This window comes from Anolis sagrei, chromosome 1 (genome assembly GCF_037176765.1).
Source record: "Anolis sagrei isolate rAnoSag1 chromosome 1, rAnoSag1.mat, whole genome shotgun sequence".
NCBI lineage: Eukaryota > Metazoa > Chordata > Lepidosauria > Squamata > Dactyloidae > Anolis > Anolis sagrei.
In genome coordinates this window covers 112,340,686-112,367,524 of record NC_090021.1, presented here as the reverse complement: position 1 = coordinate 112,367,524, position 26,839 = coordinate 112,340,686, and the positions used below count along the sequence as shown (strand labels likewise).

Below are 26,839 nucleotides of genomic sequence, written 5' to 3'. Positions count from 1 at the left end.
TATGGGAACCATTTTCACCAGGGAAAAATGGAATAAGAATGACAACACTTCATGCTGAACTGAGAAATTATAAATATTAATTCCAAGTAAGCCAATCACTGTGGCTTTATGTGTGCTTCCATTTGTATATGATTTCCATATCTGTGGGGAATACATTCCTGGCCTTTGTGTGGATAGATGAGCTTATGGATAATAGCAAATCCTATTATTTTCAATGGGACAAACAACGGAGATACTGAGAAGAGGGTTTGTACAGGAGATTTTTTGGAGAAATACTCAAATGAATACATGAAACTGTGGATAAGTGAAACTGTGTATATTGGCTCCGCGGATACATGGGTTGTACTATATGTAACAATGTAATGAGTTGATTTTTTTTAAAAAGAGGAATGTATAACTTTGAAACTAACTAATGCTGACTCAGTTCTCCAATTTATAAAGATTTAGTGAAGTGAATTAATAAGAGTGTAGCAGGATGCTACGCTACATGCTTTTAAAGCTCCAATTCATTCTTGCTACTTTAGAAATTTTAAAAGCCTCCATCCAATAGCCTCAAGAAAGAACAGAGCTACTATAGAGAAAATGAAGAGATGTTTTAAAGATCATGGTTCTGTTAAAATCAGGAGGAGGGCGGGATCGCCCTTCTTTCCGGTGAGATCATACATCTTTAGGTGACTTTAAAAAGGAAAGGGGGAACTTGCTGAAAACATAGAGCTCTGCCAGATTTGCAACAGGGGCTTTTATCTCATGGTCAAGGTAATCACAATCTGCAGGTATGTCACATTTTTTTTAAATTTCTGTTCAGTCATTTTGTCTGTTCTCAGTTTTTACATCTAATTATCTTACCTCCCATTCCACCCCTCCTGCCTAGCTTCAGTGTGTTAAAGTGAAATGAAGTACTTAAAATAATAATTAATGCCTTATACATCTATGATTTATGTGCAACCTAACAGATAAAGACTGTGTTTAGGTCTGACAAAACAATAGTTCTCTTAGGATATTTCTGGTGTCAAAAATACACATACAAAAATCTTATTGCATCTGAAATACTCATTATACATGTGCCATACTTGCAGAAATGTGCCTAGATAACTTTGGGCTTTGATTCATGCGTGCAAATGTCTTCTACTCTCGGGTGGTAGTGGTGATTAACAGTAGTGCTCTTATGGTGTGCAAAACTATACTTGTGCCATATTAGAACACGTGTGTAAAAGTTAGGTATCGTCTATTCTGTATTTAGAACTGAGATGAAAGATATGAATTTCATGTTTCCAAAAAGTTGCCCAAGATCCCAGGGGTATGGAATTACTATTATGGTTTACTTGCAAAAAAAAGGTACAATCCACACATTAAGAGTGCCTAAAGAGTGCTGGCAGTGGTGGCACTACTTCTGTTCCTTCCACTACTGAGGCATTTGGTTCAATCAAGGAGAAACTGAAGATATCTTTAGATACGTGCTGCCCTTATCAACCCCTGTTACCCTTATCGAGCTGTTATTTAATTTGAGTGATCCATTTATTATAACAGAATTTATTTCTACACAAATGTCTTTCTGGTCTGTCTATGATGTGAGTAATTTGTTTCTTGCTCTTGTGTATTATTTCTCCTTGCTAAGTCATATGAAACACATTGTAACTATTACCCGCGCATTTGTGTATTCATCTCTGTGTGTTTCCTTCACCTGAATTATCAAATTACTGAGTTACTTCTCAAATTTCTGCCATTTTATTCTATTATACTCATCATGACAAAGGTTACAATTGTCAGAAACCTCCACTGTATAACGAAATTAATTTGCATCAAAAAAGTAAATGTGCCCTTAATTGACTACGATAGGCATTTTTGCTCATTTAATAATTCATAACAATAATGAAAGCTGCAGGGGGAAGGAGATGTTTTGAAGTCAGGATCCAAACCAAGACCCCGTGATCAATTACCAGCCAGTTAAAAATCAGACAAATGCATCATTTCCTTTTAATCTCAGAAATCAAGGTCCAGAGTTGCTTTTACTCTTTAGATTTATTATAATATGCTTGTCTTATATATATATTTGTCTCAATTCTTTATGGAAAACATTTATGGAATCAGCTCAGTGAAATAATTGGCAAATTATCTGGAGCCAGGGCAACGTTTATGTTAGTGTTTGTACCAACAAGGTATGGTTGGTTGGTTTTTTTAAACAGCCCTTGAAGCTCCTGCTGTGTAATGATTTCAAGAGGAACGTTTTTTCTTTTGTATTTTACTTTTACACTAGATGAGATGTAAGAATATTTACCTTTCTTATCTCTACATCCCATTTTTCATTGGTATTGTCATCTCACAGACACCATCACAGTATGATGTGTAAACAGATCTCTTCCTCTTCAGGAAAAATAGGAGCTGATGCCTTTAGAGTCTTGTTTGGCACAGAATAATAAACATGAGTTTGTGAGACTTGTTCAGAAATGACAGGTGGGTCTTTGTGTAAAGTACTGCCGGCTGCCAAAACTGAGTACAGAAGAGAACACATTTACAAAGGACTGAGATGTTTGTTTTGGCAGATTTTTCAACAAAGCCCCTTGGGTTAAAAAAGGAAGAACGAGGCAGAAACTATTTGCTTCCTGCCTTCTATTGCTGTCAGGTGTTTCTCAGGACCACAGCTTGAGCTCAGTCTCTTCTGTTTGTGTCAGGAAGCATCAGTAAAAACATAAGTCAACAGGTACCTTTGCCTCTACAGATCCTTGCCGCATCATTCAGATTTCTTCTCTCATTTAGCATTTTTACTAGAATCCACCATTGTGCCATCTAATATAAGAGATGTTTGAATTGCTCATGTAAGTGAGCCCTATTCTTGGATTCTTGGGGGAATGTTTGCACTTGTTTTCTTGAGATTTCACTAATAAATTCCAAAATTGATACAGAATCTTTTAGTGTCGGTGGTGGTTTGCAAACCTTAAACTGATATATTCTGTGAAATCTTAAACACTACGATACAGTTACTGAAAGCTTGAGCGAGCCTACCATTTTAGAATAGCAAATTAATATTAATCAACAAAGCCAATCCTGTTTGGTCCTATTATCACCATTAAAATCCTAGAGGGAATTCAAAAATCATTAGCTAGGCTCAGTTACCTGGATGTCATTTGACTCATGTAATCCTTTCCAGCACTTAATTATGTTACCAAGGATTATTTACAGCAAAAGATTAGAGGATTTCAAGGATTTGCTTCGGTAACTGAAAGGACTTGATCAAAACCAAGACTTAAGTATACTTATGTCTCCCTCTAACAGTGATTGGATTTTGCTCATTGGTAAGGTTGCAATTTTGCATGCTGCTATTAAATTACTTAAATCCCATTTACTTCTATGAGATTTAAGTAGACTGACGGCCAGTGCCTATAGGATTTTTCTTACTGTCTTGAGATGTTTTAATTCAGAATAATTTTAAGTATTATAGTTTTACTAGCAAATAATTAGATGTATTGTCAAAGGCTTTGATGGCCAAAATCCCTAGGTTGTTGTGTGTTTTCTGAGCTGTATGGCCATGTTCCAGAAGCATTCTCTTCTGATGTTTCACCTTCATCTAAGCCACACATCCTCAGAGGTTGTAAGGTTTGTGGCAGGTATCCTCACAATTTCTGAGGATGCCTGCTATAGATGCAGGTGAAAAGTCAGGAGAGAATGCTTCTGGAACATGGACATACAGCCCAGAGAACACATAACAACCCAAAATATTTGATGTATTATGCTTTCTGTTTTGTGTTCAGATGAGTATAATATATAGTCCTTTTTATATGCTATGGCTACAATTTCTTTTATGTCACATTAGACATAAGCAGAAAAACGTGACTAAGAAAAAATAGCACAATTTGAGTTCTGACCATATATGTAGGAGTAACAAACATAAATCAGTCCAGAATAGGAGTATAAATAAAACTGGGACACGCTCTCAAAAACAGCTAGTTACCTTTTTTTTTGCCCCTACATGAGAATAAAAAGCTTGTTCTCCAGTAACTGCGAATTCAAAATTGTTCTCTTATGCAAAAGTTTATTTGTTGCTGCTGTGAAATTTTCCAACATTCAGAGATTCTGTATACAATTTTTTTAAACTGCAAAAAGGGTAAAAAAAAAAAACCTTCTCATAATCCCACATTTTTCTTGTCCAAAATTAGAGAGGGACTTGGAGTCTCAGAAAATAAGGGAAGGTTTTTAAACCTTAGGTGTCTTACATCTAGCTTTCTGACTGTTTCCAAAGCGATGAAACAACCTTTACATGGTTATAAGGGCAGCAAAAGCAATATCCAATTACAGTAGATTCTCGCTTATCCAACCTTCACTCATCCAACGTTCTGTATTATCCAACGCAGTCTGCCTCCCTCCTGGATCCACAGCTGTTTCAATGCATTGTGATGTTTTGGTGCTAAATTCGTAAATACAGTAATACTACATAATGTTACTGTTATTGAATTGCTTTTTCTGTCGATTTGTTGTAAAACATGATGTTTTGATGCTTAATTTGTAAAAGCATAACGTAATTTGACATTTAATAGGCTTTTCCTTAATCTTTCCTTATTATCCAACATTTTCGCTTATCCAACTTTCTGCCAGCCCATTTATGTTGGATAAGCAAGACTCTACTGTATTGGTTATGGTTCATATTAAATATTAAATTAAAATAGTGGTCAGATCAAGGTACACATAAACAATTGAAATTGTTACCATCCATTTCACAATAGCATTTCTTCTTTTTTTAACATTTAGCTGAGATCTCTTGGCATAGCAAAACTAGAAAGATGATTACAACTTGTGATCTTATCCCATTGAAATGTATATTTTTTTTCTTTTTATCTGGCAATTGGAGAATAGAAAGAGGAAGAAACCTCCATTTCAAATCAGTATTTGTTGAAAAGATGTTGCATTTCCTGAGAACTACACAGCATGTTTATGGATATAAAAGTAAACCTGTTTTTTAACAACTTGGTTGACTTGTTTGGTTAACAGTCAAACTTAAATTCACACAAAGGGTGTTTAAAAAAAAAGAAAGAAAGAAAGAAATAGTTCAATTCTATTCATTCTCACTGGGAAGTTTTAATACGTCTTCTGAATAAGCTTCAGGGAGGGAAATTATATGTTTGTTTTGTTGATGAACACGGACACACTGCTACTAAAGTTCAGCATTTCTAAGCCCTATTTCGTACAACTGAAGAAATTTAGACTCACATTTTTGCTTTTGCTTTCTTTGTTTAAGTGCTTAGCTTGGTCTGAATCAATTTCTTTTTTACTTTTTCTCTCTCCCTCGCTCATTCTTTGAGTATGTTCCCCCCACCTTGCTGCTTTTTATTTAGTTGAGATGGTTGTGTAACAACTTAGAAAACTGCTCCAGATCTATCCATCTTGGTCTAAAGAGGTTAATGAAAGCCAGAGCTATTTGGGACTTCTGAAACATCAGCAGCCCTCCAGGGTTAACATTATTATGCAATTCTTTTGGGTGTGCGGAAGAGGATGCAGAGAGGCACTTTAAACACTCTACATATTTTCCTCTCTTTTGAGGTTTCAGTTGACTGCTACCAGTTCTGCTTGGGGGGGGGGGGGTATCCACACCCTAATAAATGCTCCCTGTTATTTGATTTCATTCTAGCATTAGTCTTTTTATGATTACAAGCAGCCTCCAAGTTACAAACAAGATGTATTATGTATGTTAGTTCTTAAATTGAATTTGTACATAAGTCAGAACACTTTAAAGTGTTAACTCCAGATATATATATATAGATATGGATAGTATAGGGAAGAGTTAACACCCCTGTGGTGTTAGTTTAGGTGCCTCTGCCCTTGTTCAGAAGGTTTAATCTCACTTTCTGTCCCTATGATAATTGGATTTGTTTTAATGAAATTGGCTTGTTGTGGAAACAAGGATTGGCTTCAGTGAAGACACCTTTCCCCCATGATAACTCTTTCAGGGGTGAAACTGCAAATCACTTCTGGTGTGAGAATTGGCCATCTACAAAGATGTTGCCCAGGGGATGCCTGGAGGTTTGATGTTTTACCATCCTGTGGGAGGCTTCTCTCATGTCCCTGCATGGAAAGCTAGAGCTTGACAAGTAAGGATCTTACCTCACTCCCCAGATTCAAACTGCCTACCTTTTGGTCGACCAGTTCAGCCAGCACAAGGGTTTAACCCATTACACCACCGGGGACTCCTAGCAGTAACAGGACTAATTAAAACTCATATTCACAAAGGATAATTGCCATTAATATTAGGAAGTCAATAGGTAAGGAAACCATGTACCGGTTTTAAAACTTCTTAATTTGCACAGAACTTTCCCTGAGCTATTTGGAAATGAGAATCCAAAATGAGAACTCTCTTGTAGTTTATCTCTGCTGCTTTCCTAGCTCTTTTCCCAAATTACACAGATACTTAAATTCATAGGCAACAATTCCTGAACCCAAAACCTTATATAATGAGTAAAATTGTTTCAGGATTTAATTGGATTCGATGGGCTTTCCTAGATTGTAAATTTACTGAAATATCCTGTGAAATGTTGATTGATTTTTCTTTTTGCAAGCCCCTAATATGGCTTATAGCAGAAAGGACATTTGTGAGTCAAGGTGCTTGATCATTCCAAGCAATGCTTCATGCCAAGGCTCTTTCTAGTATACTTTGCAGGAAATGAATTCTCCACCTAGATTCACTTAAGTAAGATCCGTGTTTTAACTCCTTATCACAGATTATTCAATATAGTTCAGTTTTCATTCTGTTTTTGCCTGCAAGGTAAGTCTGTTTGTTATTTGGAATATTTCCCAAATAATTTTATCCTATTGCTGGTACTGTCTTGCAATTTCCAAAAGGGTAATACCTTGACCAACTGACCAGAATGTACAAAACACAACACGCAAGTTTCCAAAGCTTCACTGGCTTCTTCATTGGGAAAAATGTTAAAAATCATACAGGAGATGAATCATATATGAGAAGTTATAGTGTTTGAGTTACAGCCCTACATGTTGTCTCAGATGTTACCTCTGTTGTTAATTACAGTGATCTGGTAATACTTTGTTACCATCCTATAAGTGTAAGTAGGATGTGTATGATGCATTGATCTGATGTCAAAGGCATGAAAAATAAACCGGGTTCAGTCAGGAGTTTTAAAGAAACTACAATTATGATACTGTATAGCATTGAATCTTAGCAAAGTAATAAAACTAAAACAGATCAAAGTAAGAAACACTGCATACTCTGATTACCAATGAAGCTAATTTTGGATAGCTTCCTAAATGTAAACAGAATATTATTTGGTGTGTAGCTTTCTATATATACAAACATTCTTAGGCATGTTTGAGAAGAGGCACAGAAATGTACAAAGCAATTTGTTTGCAGGCATAATTCTAACTGCATGCAGCTCTTTCAAACAACTGAAATATGTTTTCTGTAGTATAATATTACACTTTAATCTTTGTGCTAGAGATTACTTACAGTAGTATATTGTTTATGGTTGGTACCTTAATGCATGTCCTGAAAGATAAACGTACCCAACATAGAAGGTGGAAGCAGGCATGGCATAGTGTGGCTTCCAATTGTACTGAGACGGAGAATATAAAACATGTCAGTAGTTGGAAAAAATATTGTAACTAATTGTATGACATCATAATATCAACCTATGCTGGGACATTTTATAGCAAATGGCTTCATGACAATTTATAGCTAGATGACCTTTCCAATGCACATGGCATACTTGGATTAAAATCACTCACTATTAGCTCTCCTTTCCTGTGAGAGAAAAATATATCCCTACAAATATAAACATATATGCATTCACACACACACACACACACACATGTGTTATTCTCCCAAGTAAGTTCCCTAAATATCAGGATACCCATTTTTCTACTGAGAAGCTAATAATAACAATGATTTATTTCACTGCCACCAAGCAAGGTAGCTTGATATTTACTCACACAGTTCTTAAATTATAAGCAGTCCTGAGAGCCTCATCAGACTGGGTAAATGTCTTGGGTATGGAGACCTACACTGGACATCACATGACGTCGTGTGACTTCCAGCATAGGCCTCGCCCCAACCGGGGTGAAACCATCGGCAGAGGCATTCCCTACAACATGGGATCCTGCCCATATTGGGATGGCTCCAGTGGAGTTAGTACGGGTCCTCTCCAGAAGGATGACGCTTCCCATGTGTTATGTGAGTAGTGTCACCAAAAGAGAGCTGCATGCGGGGCGACATATTTGTCCTGCTGCCCCTCTCTTTTCACAGTGATGTCAGGTGAAGTAGGATGCCTCGCCTGGCCTTTCTGATGAGGACGTAAGTTATGAACAAGATAGGTTCTGTAGGTTTGTTTTTAAGTTGAATTTGTATGAAAATCAGAATAAGTACACTTTTTAAGTGTAACTCCATAGATATATAAAGCAAGCTCCGGATAGCCTGTGATAATTGGATTTTGAACAAATTGGCTATGATAGCTCTTTCAGGAGTGGATTACCCTTCTAGAGGTAGGTTTCCGTCACTTCTTGTTGTCCCACCCAGTCCTTAACTATGAGTCATTTGTACATCAGATGTTTGTAACTCAGGGACTGCCTGTACTTTCCGTCTATCTGTACATGGCTGTGTGCATACGTGTGCAAATAACCCAGAACTGTGTTTCAAAACTTGGGAGCATGGTGTCAGGTTATCTGCATTTCAGACCTGTGGCTACACATGGAAAAGCAATAAAGTTATACGTTACCACATTCAGTACTGTTGAAATGTGATTATCATAATCAATTTGATTTTAACAATAGTTGATTACAACAGTGTTTTTTTTCCACCAGACCATCTTGTCTGAATCATAGACAAATCTAACCCCTCCTTTCTCAACTCTGACTTCTAGGTTCCATATGTGTGTGCATATTACATAAAAAATATAGTCAGATGGTTTTATTTCATTACTCATATACCAGAAATGGTTGGTGATTAATCATTCTTGGTAACGTGAGAGTATTAACTTGGTTTAAATATGCTTATGTCATGATGAGTGCCATTTTTGGCAGTTAGGTAAGCTATACACGCAGTTTCTTTAAATAATACAAAATATAACAACACTGTGGTATCATGGAATCTGTGAATAAAATACAGGCATAATCAGAAATTAGTACTGGTTTAGTTGCAATCTCAGTTAACTCTTGCATTCTACATACATCATTTGTGTACTGTGCTGCACTGGGTTTTTCCTATTAAATGCGTGAAAGTGGCAGTTTTGATATTTGTTTCTTTTAGACTTCTCATTTTCACCTGAGTTATATTTGTAAATAGAAAAAGGAAAATAAAAAAAATGTTGACAAGAAGTTGCACTGAAGTTGGCTCTGTGACTTACTTTCAGATTTTTTGCTTTCATTTTATAATAGTAATATAAACAGAGTATCATGATATTTGCAGTAAATTTCAGCAGATAGAGTAATATCCAGTCAAAAGTGGTGGAAATTATTTGGCAATCAATATAGCTGACTACTGTATATGCCTAGTTTTGTGAGTTTACAGATAAATATCACACACTAAAGTTGATGAAACAGAAATCAACAGAGTGGACCTTAATTCAGTGGATAGGTAGTAATGTGACTTTGTTGCTAATGACATGCTCAGATGGGGAGACATTTTATCAAGTGTTTTATTGAAATACCTGGCACATATCTGTCATCAAATTGAACCTGTGGGAAATAATTTATTTTTTCTTCATTATCATCATAATCATTGTCACCATCCTCATGCCTTCACCCATAAAATGTATATTAGATGCATGGATGTTTAATTTTTATATTTGCTAGAATTCTAAGCAAGAGAATGAAAAAAGTTGTTGAGGTGTTTAACGGTTCTGTTTAGGTACCCTTGGCCTTCGTCAACCCCATTCCTCAAGAATGGGTGGCAAGAGCAATGTTCTTCTGTTGGATTCTTATTGTATTTCACTTTATCCTGCATGTTTGATTTAAACTGAGTAACTCGTTGCTCCTATTTTTCTCATTGTCTTGGTATCCACTGTTTTTTGCTACCTTTTAAAAAAAGGAGGCAGAAAGGAAGTCTTGCAAGTGATAATTGAATGGTGCAAAATATGAGCCATTCCCTCCAGAGGATCCGTCTAAAGTAACCATGAAAATTAACGGGAATGTTACTTGCCTCAAAGAAATCAAGCCATATCATTCCCATGGTATGCATTATTTTTGAAATGTAACTTTGTTAAGCCCACTTTGCCCTGAAGGCAACATTATATTACATGGAACCTTTTACTTCCAAACTCTGCACCACAGCAACTAAAGTGGTTTATTTTCAGATAGTTTGCTGCAAGGCTAATTTTTTCTGCTATGCTCTGTTGCATGGAAAATAGAGACCTCTAAGTAGAGATCTGGGAGCTGTTTGTTCAGGATCAGATAGTGTCCTACTAGCTACTCTATCATATGGCTGCATAATGCTGAACTACTCTTTCCCATTCTGCCAATTTGTAACCAGTCTCTGGTTAGTCCTCTCCAATGCAATAATGGCCAGTAACAGAAGTTGAAATTTCATCTCTAAACTACCTTATGATCAGGAACTAGGAACTCACACCTTACCGCTTAAGGGATAGTGTGAATATTTTTTAAAAGATGTACATTCAACTCACCCAGGCCAGTGGACTTCAGGATTTCTGCCACCAGATAACTATTCAGCTCAATCTCTGCTAAGGAGAACTTCTGGTTGTCAACCATGGTAACTATGTTATTACAAAGGATTTTGGGGTACATGGCAAAAATATCATTGGATGGAGGCTTCCAGCTAGGCCTGTTGAGCCTCACCATTGCCTCAGAAAAATAGAGAAGCATATGTCACACACAGCTTTTTCAGAAAGTATTCTCCTGAACTCCTTACATACAATTCTCTGATATACCTGAGAGAGGTTTCAAGATTCACTGGGACAGAACCTAAAAAGTCCTGTTCTAATTTATGAATTGAATTGACAGCCCCTACAGCATTTCAGAGATGAAGACTGAAGCATTTAGTCAAGCAACATCAAAGCATGGTCAAGATGACCAGAATTATCAATGAGGAAGAAAGCTAGAAGACAGCAAGACTCCATTGTTGAATCAACTGAGTAGAAACTACATTTGCACTGTGAACTCAGAATTTGCAGCATTGAAGAAAAGCTGAGGACAAAGCTGGAAAGTGGGAGGCAAGAGAGAAACTGGGACTTTAAAAAATTATTGAAAAGGAACAATGGCAATAGGAACAGTTGAAAAATATGCAGTCTAGCACTAAGAGCGAGAGAGCGAGAGTAGTTTGCCACTTAATTTTAGTGCATGAAGGATTACCCTCTGTTATCAATGACATATGTATGCAAAGTATAAAAAGCCTTGATGCATATCTATCCTGACATCTATAACATATGTTCAACTAATACAAGCAACAGTTCAAGTATGGAAAAGACTGAGTTATGCAGTTGAATTTGTTTTCCTCTGGTAAAAAAAGAAATCAACACAGCAAGTGGAAATATGTCACAGTGGAAATAAGCAACACAACTAGATAAAAATAGGAAAATGCATTATTTTTTTTCCCATAATGAAAAAAATGGCACGTCAAAACAATGCTTTTTTTCAGAGCAGTAGATGAATTAATGGAAAAACTGAATCATCGACCATAATTTCAGTCTTATGCATATCTACTTAAAACCCAGTCCCAATGCAGTTGATGGAACTATCTGCCAAGTAAGTGGGTATAGAATTGGTGCAAATTATATGTATGTTTAGGCCTTAAGAATTCAATTCTGCATTAACACTTTGCTGCTGTTGTTTCTGTTGGTTGTTGTTACTTTTGCTTCTCTTTCTGATGTCTTGTAGAGACGGGCAGCAAGAAGCTAAAAAGCACGATACAAAGAAGCACAGAAACTGGGATGGCTGCAGAAATGAGAAGCCGTATGGTCCGGCAGCCAAGTCGGGAATCCAATGATGGAAGTATCAACAGTTACAGCTCAGAGGGAAAGTAAGTTGGCTACACATGCATTCAAGGGCATTTTGGCCTTTCAGGCAGAGGAGGTCAAGAGGCCAGAAGCCAATCATCTTTCCTTCAAGTGCTTCTGTTCACTGTGCTGTATTGGGAGGGAATTCAATGCTAAAAATACAGGGATAGGCAAAATTTTAGAGGCAGGCAGTAGCAACAGTGCTTTTCCAATGGTTGCTGGTGGTGTTCATGTTGAAGGGGTATTAATTTTAAAGAAACTATCCAAGGTGTTGACTCTTACACCCAAAATATATTTAGGAATTTAAAATAGCTCCTTTAAAGTTCAGGTTAGATTCCAGATCCACTATCCCACTGACATGGAAGCCTCCAGCCATTGCTATAAGCCCTGCCTGACTTACCAGGCAGTTAGCTTTTGGCATTGAGCATTCCTCTCCGGTGCCATCTTGTGAGGGAGGCTCCTTCCTCCCAGCATGCAGTGCTCTGTGCATGCCCAATGTACAGCAAAGCTGGCATCCAATCAGGACGAGCCTCTTGTCTCTCTCTGATTGATTCCAGTAGAGGTGGGCTAAAAGGGAGCCTCCTCCCGTCTGGCTGGCTATATTAGATAGCACGTTGCTTCTCTTGGTCAGTTGCCTTTGAGCTTTCCCCTCCCATTGTGTCTTGTGTCATGTGTCTTATGTGCCATTTGTTAATTGTCATTGACACAACTTGGGGGGTGGTTGGCATGGGTCCTGGATCTGGTATGCCATATTCTCCCTCCTTTCAGAAGTTCTCAGAGTATCACAAGGGGAGTGTTGGTGTAGGTATACCGGTATAGTCCTAAACGGGAACCTGCACTATGCCCCCCATCGTACGTTGCCAGTACAGGCTCTAGTATGCGATTCCTGTACTCACAGTGATTCTTCCCATGGTGTCGTTCAAGTAAATGGGCTGTCAGACCCTCCAGTCCAGGACCCATGTTTGGCTGCCAACCCTTTTCAGCTATAACCAGTAAACAAGTTGTGACCTGTCTTCACCCATATACCTGTGTACCTGTTCTAGTCTTGGTGGTGGTGCACAAAAGCTTAACTTAGAAACGTGTGGACAGTAGACAGAATTGTGACAGCCTCAACCTAAAACCCACAATATTCCACTCTGGATGGATGGGAACTAGGGTATCTGGACTCAGTGAAGAAAATGACCACGGTTTTGAAGCTCTGACGATTGGATTTTTGATGTTTTGATGTTGTGATGTTTACGATGTTTCGAATGTTTTGGATGTTTTCAGTGTCTATGATGTTATGTTTAGGGTGAGTGCTACCGGCACTCGCTCAGTCTTGTTTATAAATATTAAAATGCACAATAAAAATTATATTAAAAAGGGGGGGGAAAAAGAAAATGAATTTTACATATCTTCAGAGTTTGCTATTTTTTTAAGAACCACAGAAAATTCTGGTAAACCTTGACTGCCCAAGGTTCAAATTGAGTCTTGGTTACAGTGCTAAATGCTTGTTTTATGAGTGACAGATTTACCATCTTCATATCTCTCTTTAATGAGGTGGATGAGCTAATCCAAGGTGCCATCATTTTACATTAAATATTGGAACACCTAACAATTTTTCTCAAGTTTCTAATACAGTTGCACACAGGTGTGTGTTTGGCAAAAGCTAAGCTACATTTTGAAATGGCCATTTAAAAGTACGTTCAAGGAGAATGATCAGAATCTGATGGATAGCTAGAGGCAGCTTCAATAGATAAAGACTTCATTATAAAGTAGTGCTGATTAAATGGATGATATATTGCAAAATGTGTGTTGTTCTTGCAGTTTCATATTAAAATTGCAGCAAGCACTATTTGACCATTCTTCTCTAAACCGTCTAAGAAATACGATTCATCCCATTATGATCACATGCAATGAAATGCAAAAATAAGCTGCAACCTTTTGATTAAACTCCATCTAATGACACATTTGACAAGGGCTTTGAGCCTGAGCAGACTTCTGGTTTCTGCTATGTAGGACTGGACCCATCAGTTAGTCATTGAAGATCAGTTGACTCAAGGAATGGATTTGGTCTATCATTAACTGGCAGAAAATTGCTACTTATTTGATTAATTATCTACACATGATTAAAGGAGGAGGAGAGGCACTTACAGGACTTTCTACCTCAAGTGGCAAAATCATGTGATTGGCCAGGGGTACTTGAGTAGAAGTGGTTATTGTTACAGTGTGATGGATCTTCGGCTCTATCTCTTCTTCTCAGGAATGGACTAGTTCATATGTACATGAAATATGTATGAAACATGACATATTTTTCATTCCTTTTATCTAGCTACACTCAGGATATATTACATTCCCATAAATGCAGTCTTGCCTTCATGATGAAAGACCACACCATTAAGTAGTCTGTTGTTATCATAACATTCTCCTCAAGAAGTATGAGTGAAAAAAACATATTGTTCTCTTTCTTTATTTCATTTATTTTCTTCAGGGATACCCATCTAGAAAAAGTAGAGCCTTGTCTACAATACAAATCCTAAAACAATTGTGGTCATTTTTGGTTTTTGTGCTCTTTGTTTTATTGCAGCCTAATATTTCCTGGAGTCCGACTGGGTGCTGACAGTCAATTCAGTGATTTTCTTGATGGATTGGGACCTGCCCAGCTAGTAGGTCGACAAACTTTAGCGACCCCTGCCATGGGTAAGATAGATTTTTTTCTCCTTTGCAAGTGACGTGTTTTATGAGAGAGTGCCATTCATAGGTTATGCTTCCTCCATATGTCTCTATCCTATTCTTGTCAAAATAGTTCTTCTGATTCTGTAGTGACCTTATGTATGCAGGACAATATCTGGAAACTTCCATTTGTTTGGAATGTGTAAAAATTATTTTCTTGGGTGACAAATACAGATTTTCTAAGTAGCCATGTTGATTGGAAGGATTCTAAGAACTGTGGTGAAGATAAATAATTTACCTGTGCTCTGACACAATGTGTCACCACTAGATTATCAGGAACTGGTTGATCATTGTAGAACAAACATCAAGAGTTGCTGTGATTAGACACCAACTAAGGCTACTGAAGTTACTGGACCTTGTTGCTGCTACCTATCTTCTCTGAATGAGCATATGGCGAGAAGAGCAAGAGGAAAGGCAAACAACTCGATAGGAATAACTTCTAAGAAATCACTGTGAGGATCAGGTTGGAAATATGCTGCGAAATCTAATTAACAATTAGAATTCATAGTAGAATTAGATAGCAAACCTTTTCATTTGTGTGTTAAATGCTGTATCCTTAAGAATAATCCAGCAGGTTTTCCCACGTGCTCTTGATGTGCACTAGTGAAAATCTTTAGCATACCCATGCAGAAATGTAGCATGCCAGCAACATGAGAAGCCCATTCTTCCATCTGATTTTCTAGTTGTGTACAGGGAAATAATCAAGTGTATGAGCCATCACTTGGAGTCTGGAGGTACTTATTCACATCACAGAATTATATGAGACTCCATTCATTTAAAAGAAATGCATACATGGGGAGAATTTCAGGGGGGGAAATGGCTGTTCTGTAATGCCGACTGTTCCCTGCTGAGACAGTGTTGACCTGGGAAACATGGGAAGGAAGACAAAGAAGGTCTTACCAATGCTTTTGGTTTTCCACCCGCCTCAAATGATCTCTGAGTTAAAAGTAGACAAGATGTATTTAGAGCAGCCCTTGATTTGTAGGATTGTTAGCAGATAGTTCTCTCTGAAGTCAACCCTTTGTTGAAGAGCTATGCCATCAAAGTTCCAATTAAACACAAAGGACCAGGAGGAAGGACAAGGGCCTTGGCATTGCTTAGCAAAGGTTAAGGCCTGGACAGCCGATCTAAGCAGGAACCTTGCCTTTCCAACTACAGTGAAATGGGGGTAGATTTCTGTTTAAATGATCTTAATATTTTTAAATATCCTGCTTCTTGGCAGGGTTGGACTGGAAGCCCATGAGGTCTCTTCCAACTCAATGATTCTATGATTCTATAAATTGAACCTGTGCATATCAATCAGTTTATGGAGATAATGTGTACTGCTCTTTTGACCTCTTTTTATTATGCATTCTCTCTTTTTTGTGAGGAATATGTAACTATCACTGAAAAGGTTCCATGTTTGGTCAGCACCAGTCATACCAGCTACTTGGGATGATGAAGGACTGAATGGATGGATGGATGGACCACCTCTGGAGGATTTTCCATCCTCTTATTCATTTAGATAAAAACCAACTGATTAGCTTGTTTGAGTTTGAAAAAAATCCCTGGATACATTGTGCTACCTAATGCACCTTAGAAATTCATACCACATGCAAGATTGCATATAAAATCACCAATAACCTGTTTATTTGTCAATGCATTTCTAAATTCATTTCATATATAGCTTATGAAAAAAAATAACAATAAGATCTCTTAGTGATATTTTCTTTCCATCTTTTGCTACCTTTAATTTTTCATGGACTTTGGGGAAATTCTAACCTAGAAAACCAACACAGACCCTTTTCCCTTAGAAGGAATATTTTTAGAAGCTTCCTCATATATATGAGATCTGAATCTGTTCCAGATGGAAAAGGTCTATTGCACCCCCTGCTGATGCCTGGTAAGATAGGAATATTAGCAAGAAAGATTTCAAGAAACACTGTGCAGACACTTGGGACTTCACTGAGAATATTTTCTTACAAATTCGAATGTGTGTTTTAATGTATATAACTGAGTATCAGTAAGTGATGATCTTTTCCAAGAGAGAGAGAGAGAGAGAGATCCTGCTGGTTTCTCTGTCAAGTCTTGAACAATACAGCTCTCTTGGGCATGTTGTTTATGCATATCTGTAAGACATACTAGTTTTTCTCCTTTCATAAATGCAGCAAAGTTTCACATTAGGGAAATAATAAATTCACCTCTTCAATACCTAAGATAGTTCTTTTCTTAAAAATCATTTGTGTGAGTCACAAGTATCTATTGGGACAAGCTAGAGTTTACATTATTTATTGGAAGGGCATTCCAGTGATTGCCAACATTAGCACTGATCATGATAGGGCAGTTTCTGAGGGGCTTGTGAACCTCACAGGACCACAACAGAGCCCAATACATCCCAGATCAAAGGAAGAAATCAGCTCAGCAGAATGCTAAGCACATTGTAGATCCCCGCCCTTTATGAAACACTTTGTAAAATTCAGAACACGGGGTTGGGAGAATGCCAAAAAAAAAAATCCCCCAAAAGAATAACTAGCTAGCAGGGGGTTAATTGACCTCCTAAGAAGAGTAATTGATCCCTTTCATTCCTGCCACTTTCCCCTTTTTCACTTCCTAGGTCTCCAGAACGTGCGCATCTATCCTGGAAATGAGGGGGGGGGGTGAAGAGTGGTTTTAGGCCAGGTTTCATGGTCTTTCTGACCTCAAACCAATTCCAGACCTCTCAGTCTAATCATCCACACAGTGAAAATGGTTCCTCCCAAACTGGTTTCAACTGACCTACGTGGTCAGTGTAGATGTGCCCCATATCTCATTGGTGATGTTCAGACAGGCTGGTTGTTCAATAGGTGATCCGTTGCTATTGTGGGAAACATTTGTATGCACTAATATTTTCTCAAATAAAGACTTTTTCCTTCCTTGTAAATAAACCTGGATTTTAGGGATCTCCAGACTCTGGAGACGGGGGCCAAGGAATAAAGAAGTTGATCATCAACAATAATTTGGATGCCTTTGAGCTTAGCTCTCTTTTTTTCACAGTACCAGATTGCTGGAATCTTCGTTGACTAGACTAGTGCTGTTTTCAGTGTTGCCACCCAGTAAAACCCATAAGCTTTGCAGTTGAGGTATAGCACAAAGATCTGGAGAGGCACTAGTTGCAATCCTGTATATCTCAGCATAGCACAGTAATTCTGCAGTAGTTTGAGCCATAATCATCCTCTGACTTATTGTATGGACTTGGTAAAATATAATGTCTTCATCAGCTGCTGAAATAATAGGTTAAAGGTGTTAGTAAAATACATTTGAAAATTAAAAAAAGTTTTATTGTACAATAATAGTGTACAATGCAATACTTTAAAACAGTACTTATGCTGTGAATAATTCTACTGTTATTCACGGAGGGATATTAATAATATGATACTAATAATACAGATATTTTCATATCCTCTTTTAGGTGATATACAGATTGGAATGGTGGACAAGAAAGGCCAGTTAGAAGTAGAAGTCATCAGAGCCCGGGGCCTAACACAAAAGCCTGGTTCTAAATCTACCCCTGGTAAGTACATCCTTTCATAATGGATGTTGGATTTTCTGATCTGCAAGACATTTTATCAATCCATTGTGATAGTGCTGTGCTTGGTGTCAAGACTTCTTGGTCTTATAATATCTTATAAGTGGCCTATAATATTAGTGGCCTATGCCACTAATTGCTACCAGTTTTTTTTCATCGATATTATTTTCCCCACAATTTCTTTTGCTGTCAGTCTAATGTTTGAACAAGAAACTGGAAATCTCATGTGTTGTCTGGAAATTGCAGCATTTACCATTCTGCTGCAATTCCTATTGTTTGTTGCAGAAGACAAGGAGCAGCTTGGAGTGTATTTGGTTTGGAGGAACCAATTTGGATGTGCCCTATTCATCCAATCTTCTAAGACAATTCCCAAGAATAATGGAAGTGGTAGCAAAAAGTGACTGAAGGAAAGTGTTTGCCCTTCCCCATTTTCTTGCTACAGAGAGCTCTGTAATCCTAGAAACAGTGTGTGTATGTGGCGGATAACTCGACACATTAAGTAAAATTATGTAACAAAGTATAATGATACAGAACTGTTGAATGGATGATTTGGAGTTTAGCAGAAATGTACAACTTTATCATCAATTCACATCCTTCACTGGCTTACCAGCATATATAAGTCCATTTTATAATTTCATCTCTATCAGGAGCAACGTAGAGACCAGACATTCAATAAACATTGCCAGTCAGTTCTTTAGAAGTCATGCTGAAAGGCAGGAATTTTATATTGTTCAGTCTTTAAAATAGTCATGGAACAAGTCTCCTTAGTATGATATTAGAACTAGGAGGAAACTTTATTATGATGTGAGTAAAGTCTCCTATAACTGCATCATCAAAAAGTTTACAGGGCAAAAGCAAAGCAAATACATTAGGGGTACCAAGCTTAGTTTTTTTTTAGTGACACAAAGGTCCTTTGAGCAAGCGAATAAGTTGCCATTTTCTTGCTAGGAGAACAAAACTCATAAACAGAGTCACTCACTGGTATAATGAAAATACTGTTTTCAGAACATCTACTTGAGGGAAATCATTTTCCAGCTCAGTACTTTTGTGCTAAAACAATACCGCCTCGTGAGAACACCAACTTTTTTTAAGCATTTCTTCCTATTTCATAAATAGTCTAACTCTCGCCAATCTTTTCTTAAAAGAAAAATCTCCTGTGTATTTCAAACAATGAGCAGCTGCCAACATATGCTATACTTTTAAATATATAGTTTTTGGAATAAATACTTGTATTACGGCTGGGTATCGAATCAATGTTTGGAAATATTCTGAAAATGGATACATATGTGTTTGTAAATATTAGTAAGAATCATTTATCAATGAGAATCTTTTTGGGCTGAAAATCTTATAAGATCAGGCTTTATTCTGTGCAAAATTTTGCGTGTGGTTGTTTTATGCAGGAAACAGCATTTTCTAAAGAGGACATTACATTTCTATGCAGAATATGGTATAATAGATTTATTCTGCACAAATTTTGCAGGTAATTCATCTGTGTTGAAGATAACATTTTGTGCATGAAACAGTGTAGAAATATTGTTTTATGTGCAGAAAAATAGTGTTTTGTGCATGAAACAATGTAGAAATATTGTTTTATGTGCAGAAAATTCTGTTTCCTCTACAGGCGGCAGAGTTTACTGCACCAAAAAACCACATGCATTTGTTGGCACAGATTACGTCCCAAATTGTGAAGAAACTTTGGAAATTGTATGGTTTTCAATATCTGTCTCGCCATGGGGAAAAATGTTAAAGTTACTTGTTATCTTCTTTTTGTTCATATTGTTCTCAACATGCTTTGTTTTCCAGAGTACTTGTGATATTTTTTAAATGGGCAATTTCATTATGTTTTTATTATTTTGTTATAAATATCTTGATAATAATGTGATCCGTCACTTAAGACTTAGAAACTGACATTTCTTAAAACACATTCCAGCTCCATATGTTAAAGTATACCTGTTGGAAAATGGGGCTTGTGTAGCCAAGAAGAAGACAAGAATTGCCAGGAAAACTCTTGATCCTTTATATCAACAAACACTAGTTTTTGAGGAAAGTCCTCATGGAAAAGTCCTTCAGGTCAGTAATTATTGGTTCTTATCACAGGCTCTAATTTACAAACCTCCAGCAATGATGTGCCCAGTGTTCTCATTGCCCTTCTGTCTTCAGACACAAAATATACCAACAGTATGTTGTTATAGTGCTGTTTGGCTATCCTTTGTTAATCCAATGGCTTGTGACCAATCCATCATAATTAGTTAACATTTAATTAACAATAGGTTATGTTTTCCTAATACGTAAGAATCTCTAATGCAGTGGTTCTCAACCTGGGGTCCCCAGATGTTGTTGGTCAGAATCCAGTTCACCAGCTGTTAGGATTTCTGGGAGTTGAAGGCCAAAAACACCTGGGGACCCCAGGTTGAGAACCACTGCTCTAATGCATATCATTAAAGTGTGGGGACTTGTTTCTAGATTTAGTAGACAAAGCTGACACAAAGAAGATCAAAGTGCTTTTCGCATTTGCTATAAAGGTAAAGTGATTTTGTTCAGCAGTCGGACTAACAACAATGCCATCTGCTTATAGGCATTTTGTTGGCTTTCACTATGGATTGACATTTCTTACTGCAGAGTGACGTCAGGTTCAGGGCTGAAAGGTCTAGATTCTTATTAGAAGTCATTGTGCACCATGAAAAATGACATTGCCTTTTTATTCTTGTTGCCAACTCCTTACCTAGATGGCTATTGATTTTTTCTATTGTCTTTCCAGGTGATAGTCTGGGGAGATTATGGTCGAATGGATCACAAATGTTTCATGGGAGTTGCACAAATCTTGCTGGAAGAACTTGATTTATCCAGCGTAGTGATTGGCTGGTACAAATTGTTTCCACCATCCTCCCTGGTGGATTCAACGTTGACTCCTCTGACTCGCAGGGCCTCCCAGTCATCTCTGGAAAGTTCAACTGGGCCTCCCTGCATTCGGTCTTAGTGAACACAATAACAGGAGCTCCTCAATGAAGTGATTATCACCCAGGATAACTAACAGGGAGAAAAACTACTTAGAACAACGAGGAGCACTTTTGAACAGAGACAATCATCACTTCAGTTTTGCCTGTAGTAGTTTATCCAAAAATATGCCTCTGTGTGAAAAGGGTGGCTAAAATTGACCGAACAAAGCAGTATATGAAAATAGAGTCAGTCCATCTAGCAAAGTGTCCCCAATTCTTCTGATAATCATAATGAGGAGGGACCTTTCAAAATTAAACTGGAACCACATGTTCTTTTGACAGTTCTCCCGCTCTTTTTCTTTTTCTTTTCTTCACGGAGACCAGAAGCAGTGTTAACTTCCTGGTGTTTGTTCGTGTTTAACTTGCTTTCGCTGTGTTATCCTGCCTGTTTTGTAAAAAATGTCGGAATGCTAACAGAGACCCTTCCTTTCTTTTTCTAAAACAAACCAAAAAGGGCTGAAGCACATCTCTGTAAGCATCTCCAGAAGTGTTCACCTGCCAAAATTATCATATGATGCCAATAATAGCCACATCACCCCTTCTTTCTGGTTGTTCATAGTCCTAACACAGATGGAAAACCAGAATAAATGACTAATTTATTGTTTTGTTGAACTATGTCTTAGAGCATATCCTAATTTCCCATTGTAAAAAGTGAATATTTTTGCATTATACATCATTATTTTTATGTTTTGACCATGATTTTGCATGAAGGAAATCTGCAACTGCAACTATTGCTGAAGACTTGATAAAAAGAAGCTTTTTTTTGTTTTGACATTGGCAATTACGTTTATAAAGCATATCAGGCCCGTGACAAAAGTCTTAATGTTCATGCGTGTAAATGTACAATTGACTTTCCCAATGTGGACCAGAAATAGAGTTAGGCATCCAACACTTTCAACTGTACCCAGGCATCTCGGGTGATCCAAGTGTCACTTTTGACACACTTGTGTGCCCTGGTTCGAGCATGGTATGAGTTGTTCAGTTTGTCACTGGAAATTCCAGTTGAATATTCTGCACTTACTAATGTTTTTATCAAATTTCAGTTTACGTTTATTTGAGATTGATGCAAGCACAAAGCTTGATTTTTAACAAAAATGATTTTATGTTTAAGGGAGGGGGGTATGGTAACAAAAAACCCTTGCATTTTGTTCATCTTGGTTCTTTCTTGGCCTTGAAATCCCTTGTGTTTTTTCTGTAAATGTGCTAAAAAAAACCTGCAGAATGTGCAGGTGCATTGAAAAGTTCTCCTTCCTTTTATGGTGATCTCACAAAATAGAGCAGCATGACTTGGAACTGTTCAAAGCTGCATGCACGTTTTTGTAAAAAAAAATGCAAAAGAAATAGAAAAAAGGAAAAGGAAAAAGAGGAAAAAGTCACAAACAAAAGAGATTATTTAATAATGTATGTTAGTTCCACATAGGCCAGGTTGTATGTTGCATGTACTTGTACAGTTTGCTCATAATTACTCTAATGAAGTAACCAAGAAATCTAAGCCATCCATTTTTTCTTATAGACATTTTGCAGGTTTTAGCCAGGCTGTCAGTTAGTCTGGTGCTAAATGTCTATTGATGGACTTTATTTTTTACCGTATGGAAAACGTGATGTAGTATGGACCAAATTCCTTCTACTAAATATTTTGGTGTAGATTCCTACTGTGGGGCTGTAACACATGTAGAAACTGTGGACACAATTAAGTTTTCCTTCATAGACATAACTGCCTGCACCAAGTGAACTATTTATTATTGTTATTATTATTTAATATTGCCAGAACTATTCTGCCCATGTTTCCATGGGGAACAGATTGATTACTGCTCGACCTGCTGAGCAGGAAGAACTGAAGCATTGGTGCACTACTAGATTCTCTTCTGTCTTTTAGTGGCCAAATAAATAAACTAATGATAATTCGGTAGTACCTTTCTATTTTGACCACTTGTCTTAACATTTCCCTGTGCTTTTAAATGAAACTTCCAACTCATGTTATGTAGACATGTTTAATAAAATTTCCTTTTCATGTTCAGTGTAGTCATTGTTTTGTGTTCAATAATGTCAAGGTCGCCTATGTAGAGTTGAATCCTGATAACCCATTAGGATAGCTCACTTCCTTTGTTGAGATATGAATTTTGTTCCAAACATGAAGTGGCCAAAATCCTCCCACAGCCATACACCCCACTCCCTATGAAGCAACCTACAGTACACCAGAAAGTAAGGCAATAATTAGCAAAGTGCCCATTTATTTTACTGTATTTGGGTGTGCTGCAAGATGGACTGCTGGATATAGATAAGAGTCTCACAACACATCTAGCTATAGGGAAACAGTTTGATGCAGTGCTGCTGATCCCTCTGCTTACCAGCAACATCAAAATGGATATGCTACAAGAAAATACAGACTGCTACAAAGAGATACTTATTTGAAACAGCCATGTCTACCAATACATGATCTTGGCCACAGCTGTGTTTCTTCAACCTATACAAGCCATATCCAAAAGGGATGGCCCTACCATGAGGCAGCTTGATGTGGCTATCTCAGGCAAGAGATGTTGAATGTCATGGAAGGAAAACAAACATTTGGTTATTTGATTTATTAGGATTATATTTTCAGTGTCAGGGATTGTGGGGAGGTTCTTCTGAGATTTAGTGTTTTTTTGACTGTGCGTTTTGATTCCAATTAGTGGGGTGCATCAATTGCTGCTCCTCTTTGTCCATCTCCTGGGACCAAGTCTTGTCTCCACTCTCGTTCCCATCTACCCACCCATTCCTCCACTTCAAGGAACAATATTGCTAAGTAAGTAAGGAGATACATATGAATGCAACGAGAATCGTCACATTAAGGAAAAGGCCAGTTTGTTTTGTGCTGCTCCAAATACTAAGATGCAGAGCAATGAATTCAAACTACAGGAAAAGCGGCTTCATCTAACATTAGGAAAAACCTCCTGATGGTAAGAGCTGTTTGGTATGTCAAGAAAACCCTAGGATTTGAACATTGACCTCCAGAGTCACAGTCCAATATTCAAACCACAACACCCTAGTTCTCTACATCTTTGGGACTGTTCACACTAATGGCCATTGTGGAAGGCATCCCAATGCACAAGGCACCCCAATACACATTGGGACACATTGAACAGGAGACTCCCTTGGGACATATTGCACAGTGCCCCATTGTGCCCCATGCATAAAATGGAAACAACCTGGAGGCATACATTGACAAATGCCGAATTTTGTCAGGTTACAATAATTTCAATAAAATTTAAAAAGTCAAAATCCCATTCCATATTGGAAAACTCCACAAGATCTGATGATTATCACAAGAAACAAATTTTTAAAACCATGGTTTTTTATTTTAAAATATGTCACAGTATTCTAACCTTTATTTACTAGTTCCTGAGTAAGATCTTGTGTGAGCTTGAGAATTGGTGCCTGAACTGAAGGAAGAAAAAGAAAGGAATGTGTGGATTATTTCTGCATTATACTGGTGTGTGTGAATAGTGACTACTGCAGTGATTTAATGAAATAATGGCAAAAGAATCCCAGAAACATGGAAAACTTCAGAAATAATAACAATACTAAAACCTGACAAGGGGGAAGACCACCCCAACTGCTTGTATTTAAAGGATTGGATGGACGGTAAAGTAATAAAGAAAACAAGGAGGCCCACTGATTTCAACACTCAAATGCTGGAAAAACAGGAAATTTTGACAAAATGGTATTGAACCCCACAACTATCCCATATTACAAAAAGGACATTAAAACTATGTTGGCATAAATGTGGGGAAATAGGAACCTTTACACATATGTGGTGGGATTGTGATAAGGTACAAAACTTTTATTAAAAAAATAAAAAGCAAGATAGAACATATATTAGGTATAAAATTAGAGATAAATTTAAAACAAATTTTCCCCAGAAAATACAAGGAAAAGGCAGGAATAAGTAATGGGCTGAAATTACAAAATATATGATAGGAGCTGCAAAAGCAATGGTTGGAAAGAGCACAGAAAATGAGAAAGAAAAAAAGTGGTATGACTACTTAGCAGACTATATGCTGCTGGATTATATTATCGAAAGGTGAATTAAATATATAAACGGATATCCTAAGGGAAATTGGGACACTCAATGGAAAGCGATGATAGCTTGAATAAAAGCAAAAGGAATATTTAAGGAACTGAATCAGAACATCTTCATGATTGAACAAATAAAGTAATATTTTAAAAAAAGAAAGGTACAACTGTTCTCAAAGGGAAGGGTGAGAAAGAGAGGGAGAGGGAGGAGGAAAAGACAGATAGACACAAGTAGTAGGCAATTATAGTAATGGAAAGGCTAAGAATACAGGTCAGACCAGAAAGTTATTAGTAAATATGTGAAAAAACGTTGTCTTTTTTTCCTTTTTTATAATGCAAATATGTAATCATAGAGTTGGAAGAGACCTCATGGGCCATCCAGTCCAACCCCCTGCCTAGAAGCAGAAATATTGCATTCAAAGCACCCCTGACAGATGGTCATCCAGCCTCTGTTTAAAAGCTTCCAAAGAAGGAGCCTCCACCACACTCCAGGACAGAGAGTTCCACTGCTGAACGGCTCTCACAGTCAGGAAGTTCTTCCTAATGTTCAGATGGAATCTCCTTTCTTGTAGTTTGAAGCCATTGTTCTGTGTCCTAGTCTCCAAGGAAGCAGAAAACAAGCTTGCTCCCTCCTCCCTGTGACTTCCTCTCACATATTTATATATGGCTATCATAGCTCCTCTCAGCCTTCTTTTCTTCAGGCTAAACATGCCCAGCTCTTTAAGCTGCTCTTCATAGGGCTTGTTCTCCAGACCCTTGATCATTTTAGTCTCCCTCCTCTGAATAATGCTATGCTCTACTTACATAATCATGTTTTAATATAAAAAAAGAACAAAAGTGTAATACTTTCGGCATTGTGTGCATTTCTACTGTAGAATTAATGCAATTTGACACCACTTTAACTGGCATGGCTCAGTGCTATAGAATAATGGGAGTTGTAGTCTTATAAGATATTTAACTCAACTCCAGAAACAGTTGGTGCCTTCCCAAACTACAAATTCCAAGATTCCATAGCACCGGGCCATGGTAGTTAAAGTGGTGTCAAACTGCATTAATTATACAGTGGAGATATATCTGTCATACCTTAGATTTCAAGACACCATCCCAGGAATTCAGTTCAGCTGCTTTGAGCACAATAAATGGAAGCAAGCTCCAAAGGGATCAATTAAAAGACAGCCTCTTCTCAATGCATTCAGATAGCTTAGCTCTTCCTGAAAAGCTAAAATCGGAGCAAGTCTCAAATGGTACAGGAGAATGTTGGGCAGTAAAACAGTGATCTTCCCAGCTTGGTTAATTAAAAACTTTGTTCAGGAATTCAAGAGTTTGAGGGTGTGGGGGAGAGATGGAGGGAGGCATTGTTTTGTCTCTTCCCAATTTTCCCAGCATATTCTGTTATAAATGTCCTTAGGAATACAAGAATTAATTTTGTCTCTTCCTAGAATATCCAACAAACCTTATGATTATTTGAACCACAATGCGTTAGGAAAATTATTTGGACCACAATGCATTAGGCACCCATTTCATTTAATGCCTTGGAAGCTAAGCAGGATCAGTCCTGTTTGGTACTTGGTTGGGAGACCTCCACCAAATAC

At 37.5% G+C, this 26,839-nt stretch overlaps 1 protein-coding gene across 50 annotated transcripts in view; it reads left to right on the top strand.

Moving 5' to 3' along the window:
• RIMS1 (regulating synaptic membrane exocytosis 1) overlaps positions 1-23,211 on the top strand; it is a 291,550-nt gene extending 268,339 nt beyond the window's left edge. For 49 of the 50 annotated variants that reach the window (XM_060752859.2, XM_060752857.2, XM_060752858.2 and 46 more), the window contains 5 exons: positions 11,824-11,965; positions 14,509-14,621; positions 18,082-18,183; positions 20,129-20,268; positions 20,957-23,211. In XM_060752859.2, coding sequence (XP_060608842.1) covers positions 11,824-11,965; positions 14,509-14,621; positions 18,082-18,183; positions 20,129-20,268; positions 20,957-21,175 — 716 coding nt within the window. In that variant the 3' untranslated portion in view covers positions 21,176-23,211. Of the gene's footprint in view, positions 1-515; positions 774-11,823; positions 11,966-14,508; positions 14,622-18,081; positions 18,184-20,128; positions 20,269-20,956 lie in introns of those variants that run through there. The other variant, XM_060752894.2, reaches the window with a different exon arrangement.
• The last annotated feature ends 3,628 nt before the right edge of the window (positions 23,212-26,839 follow it).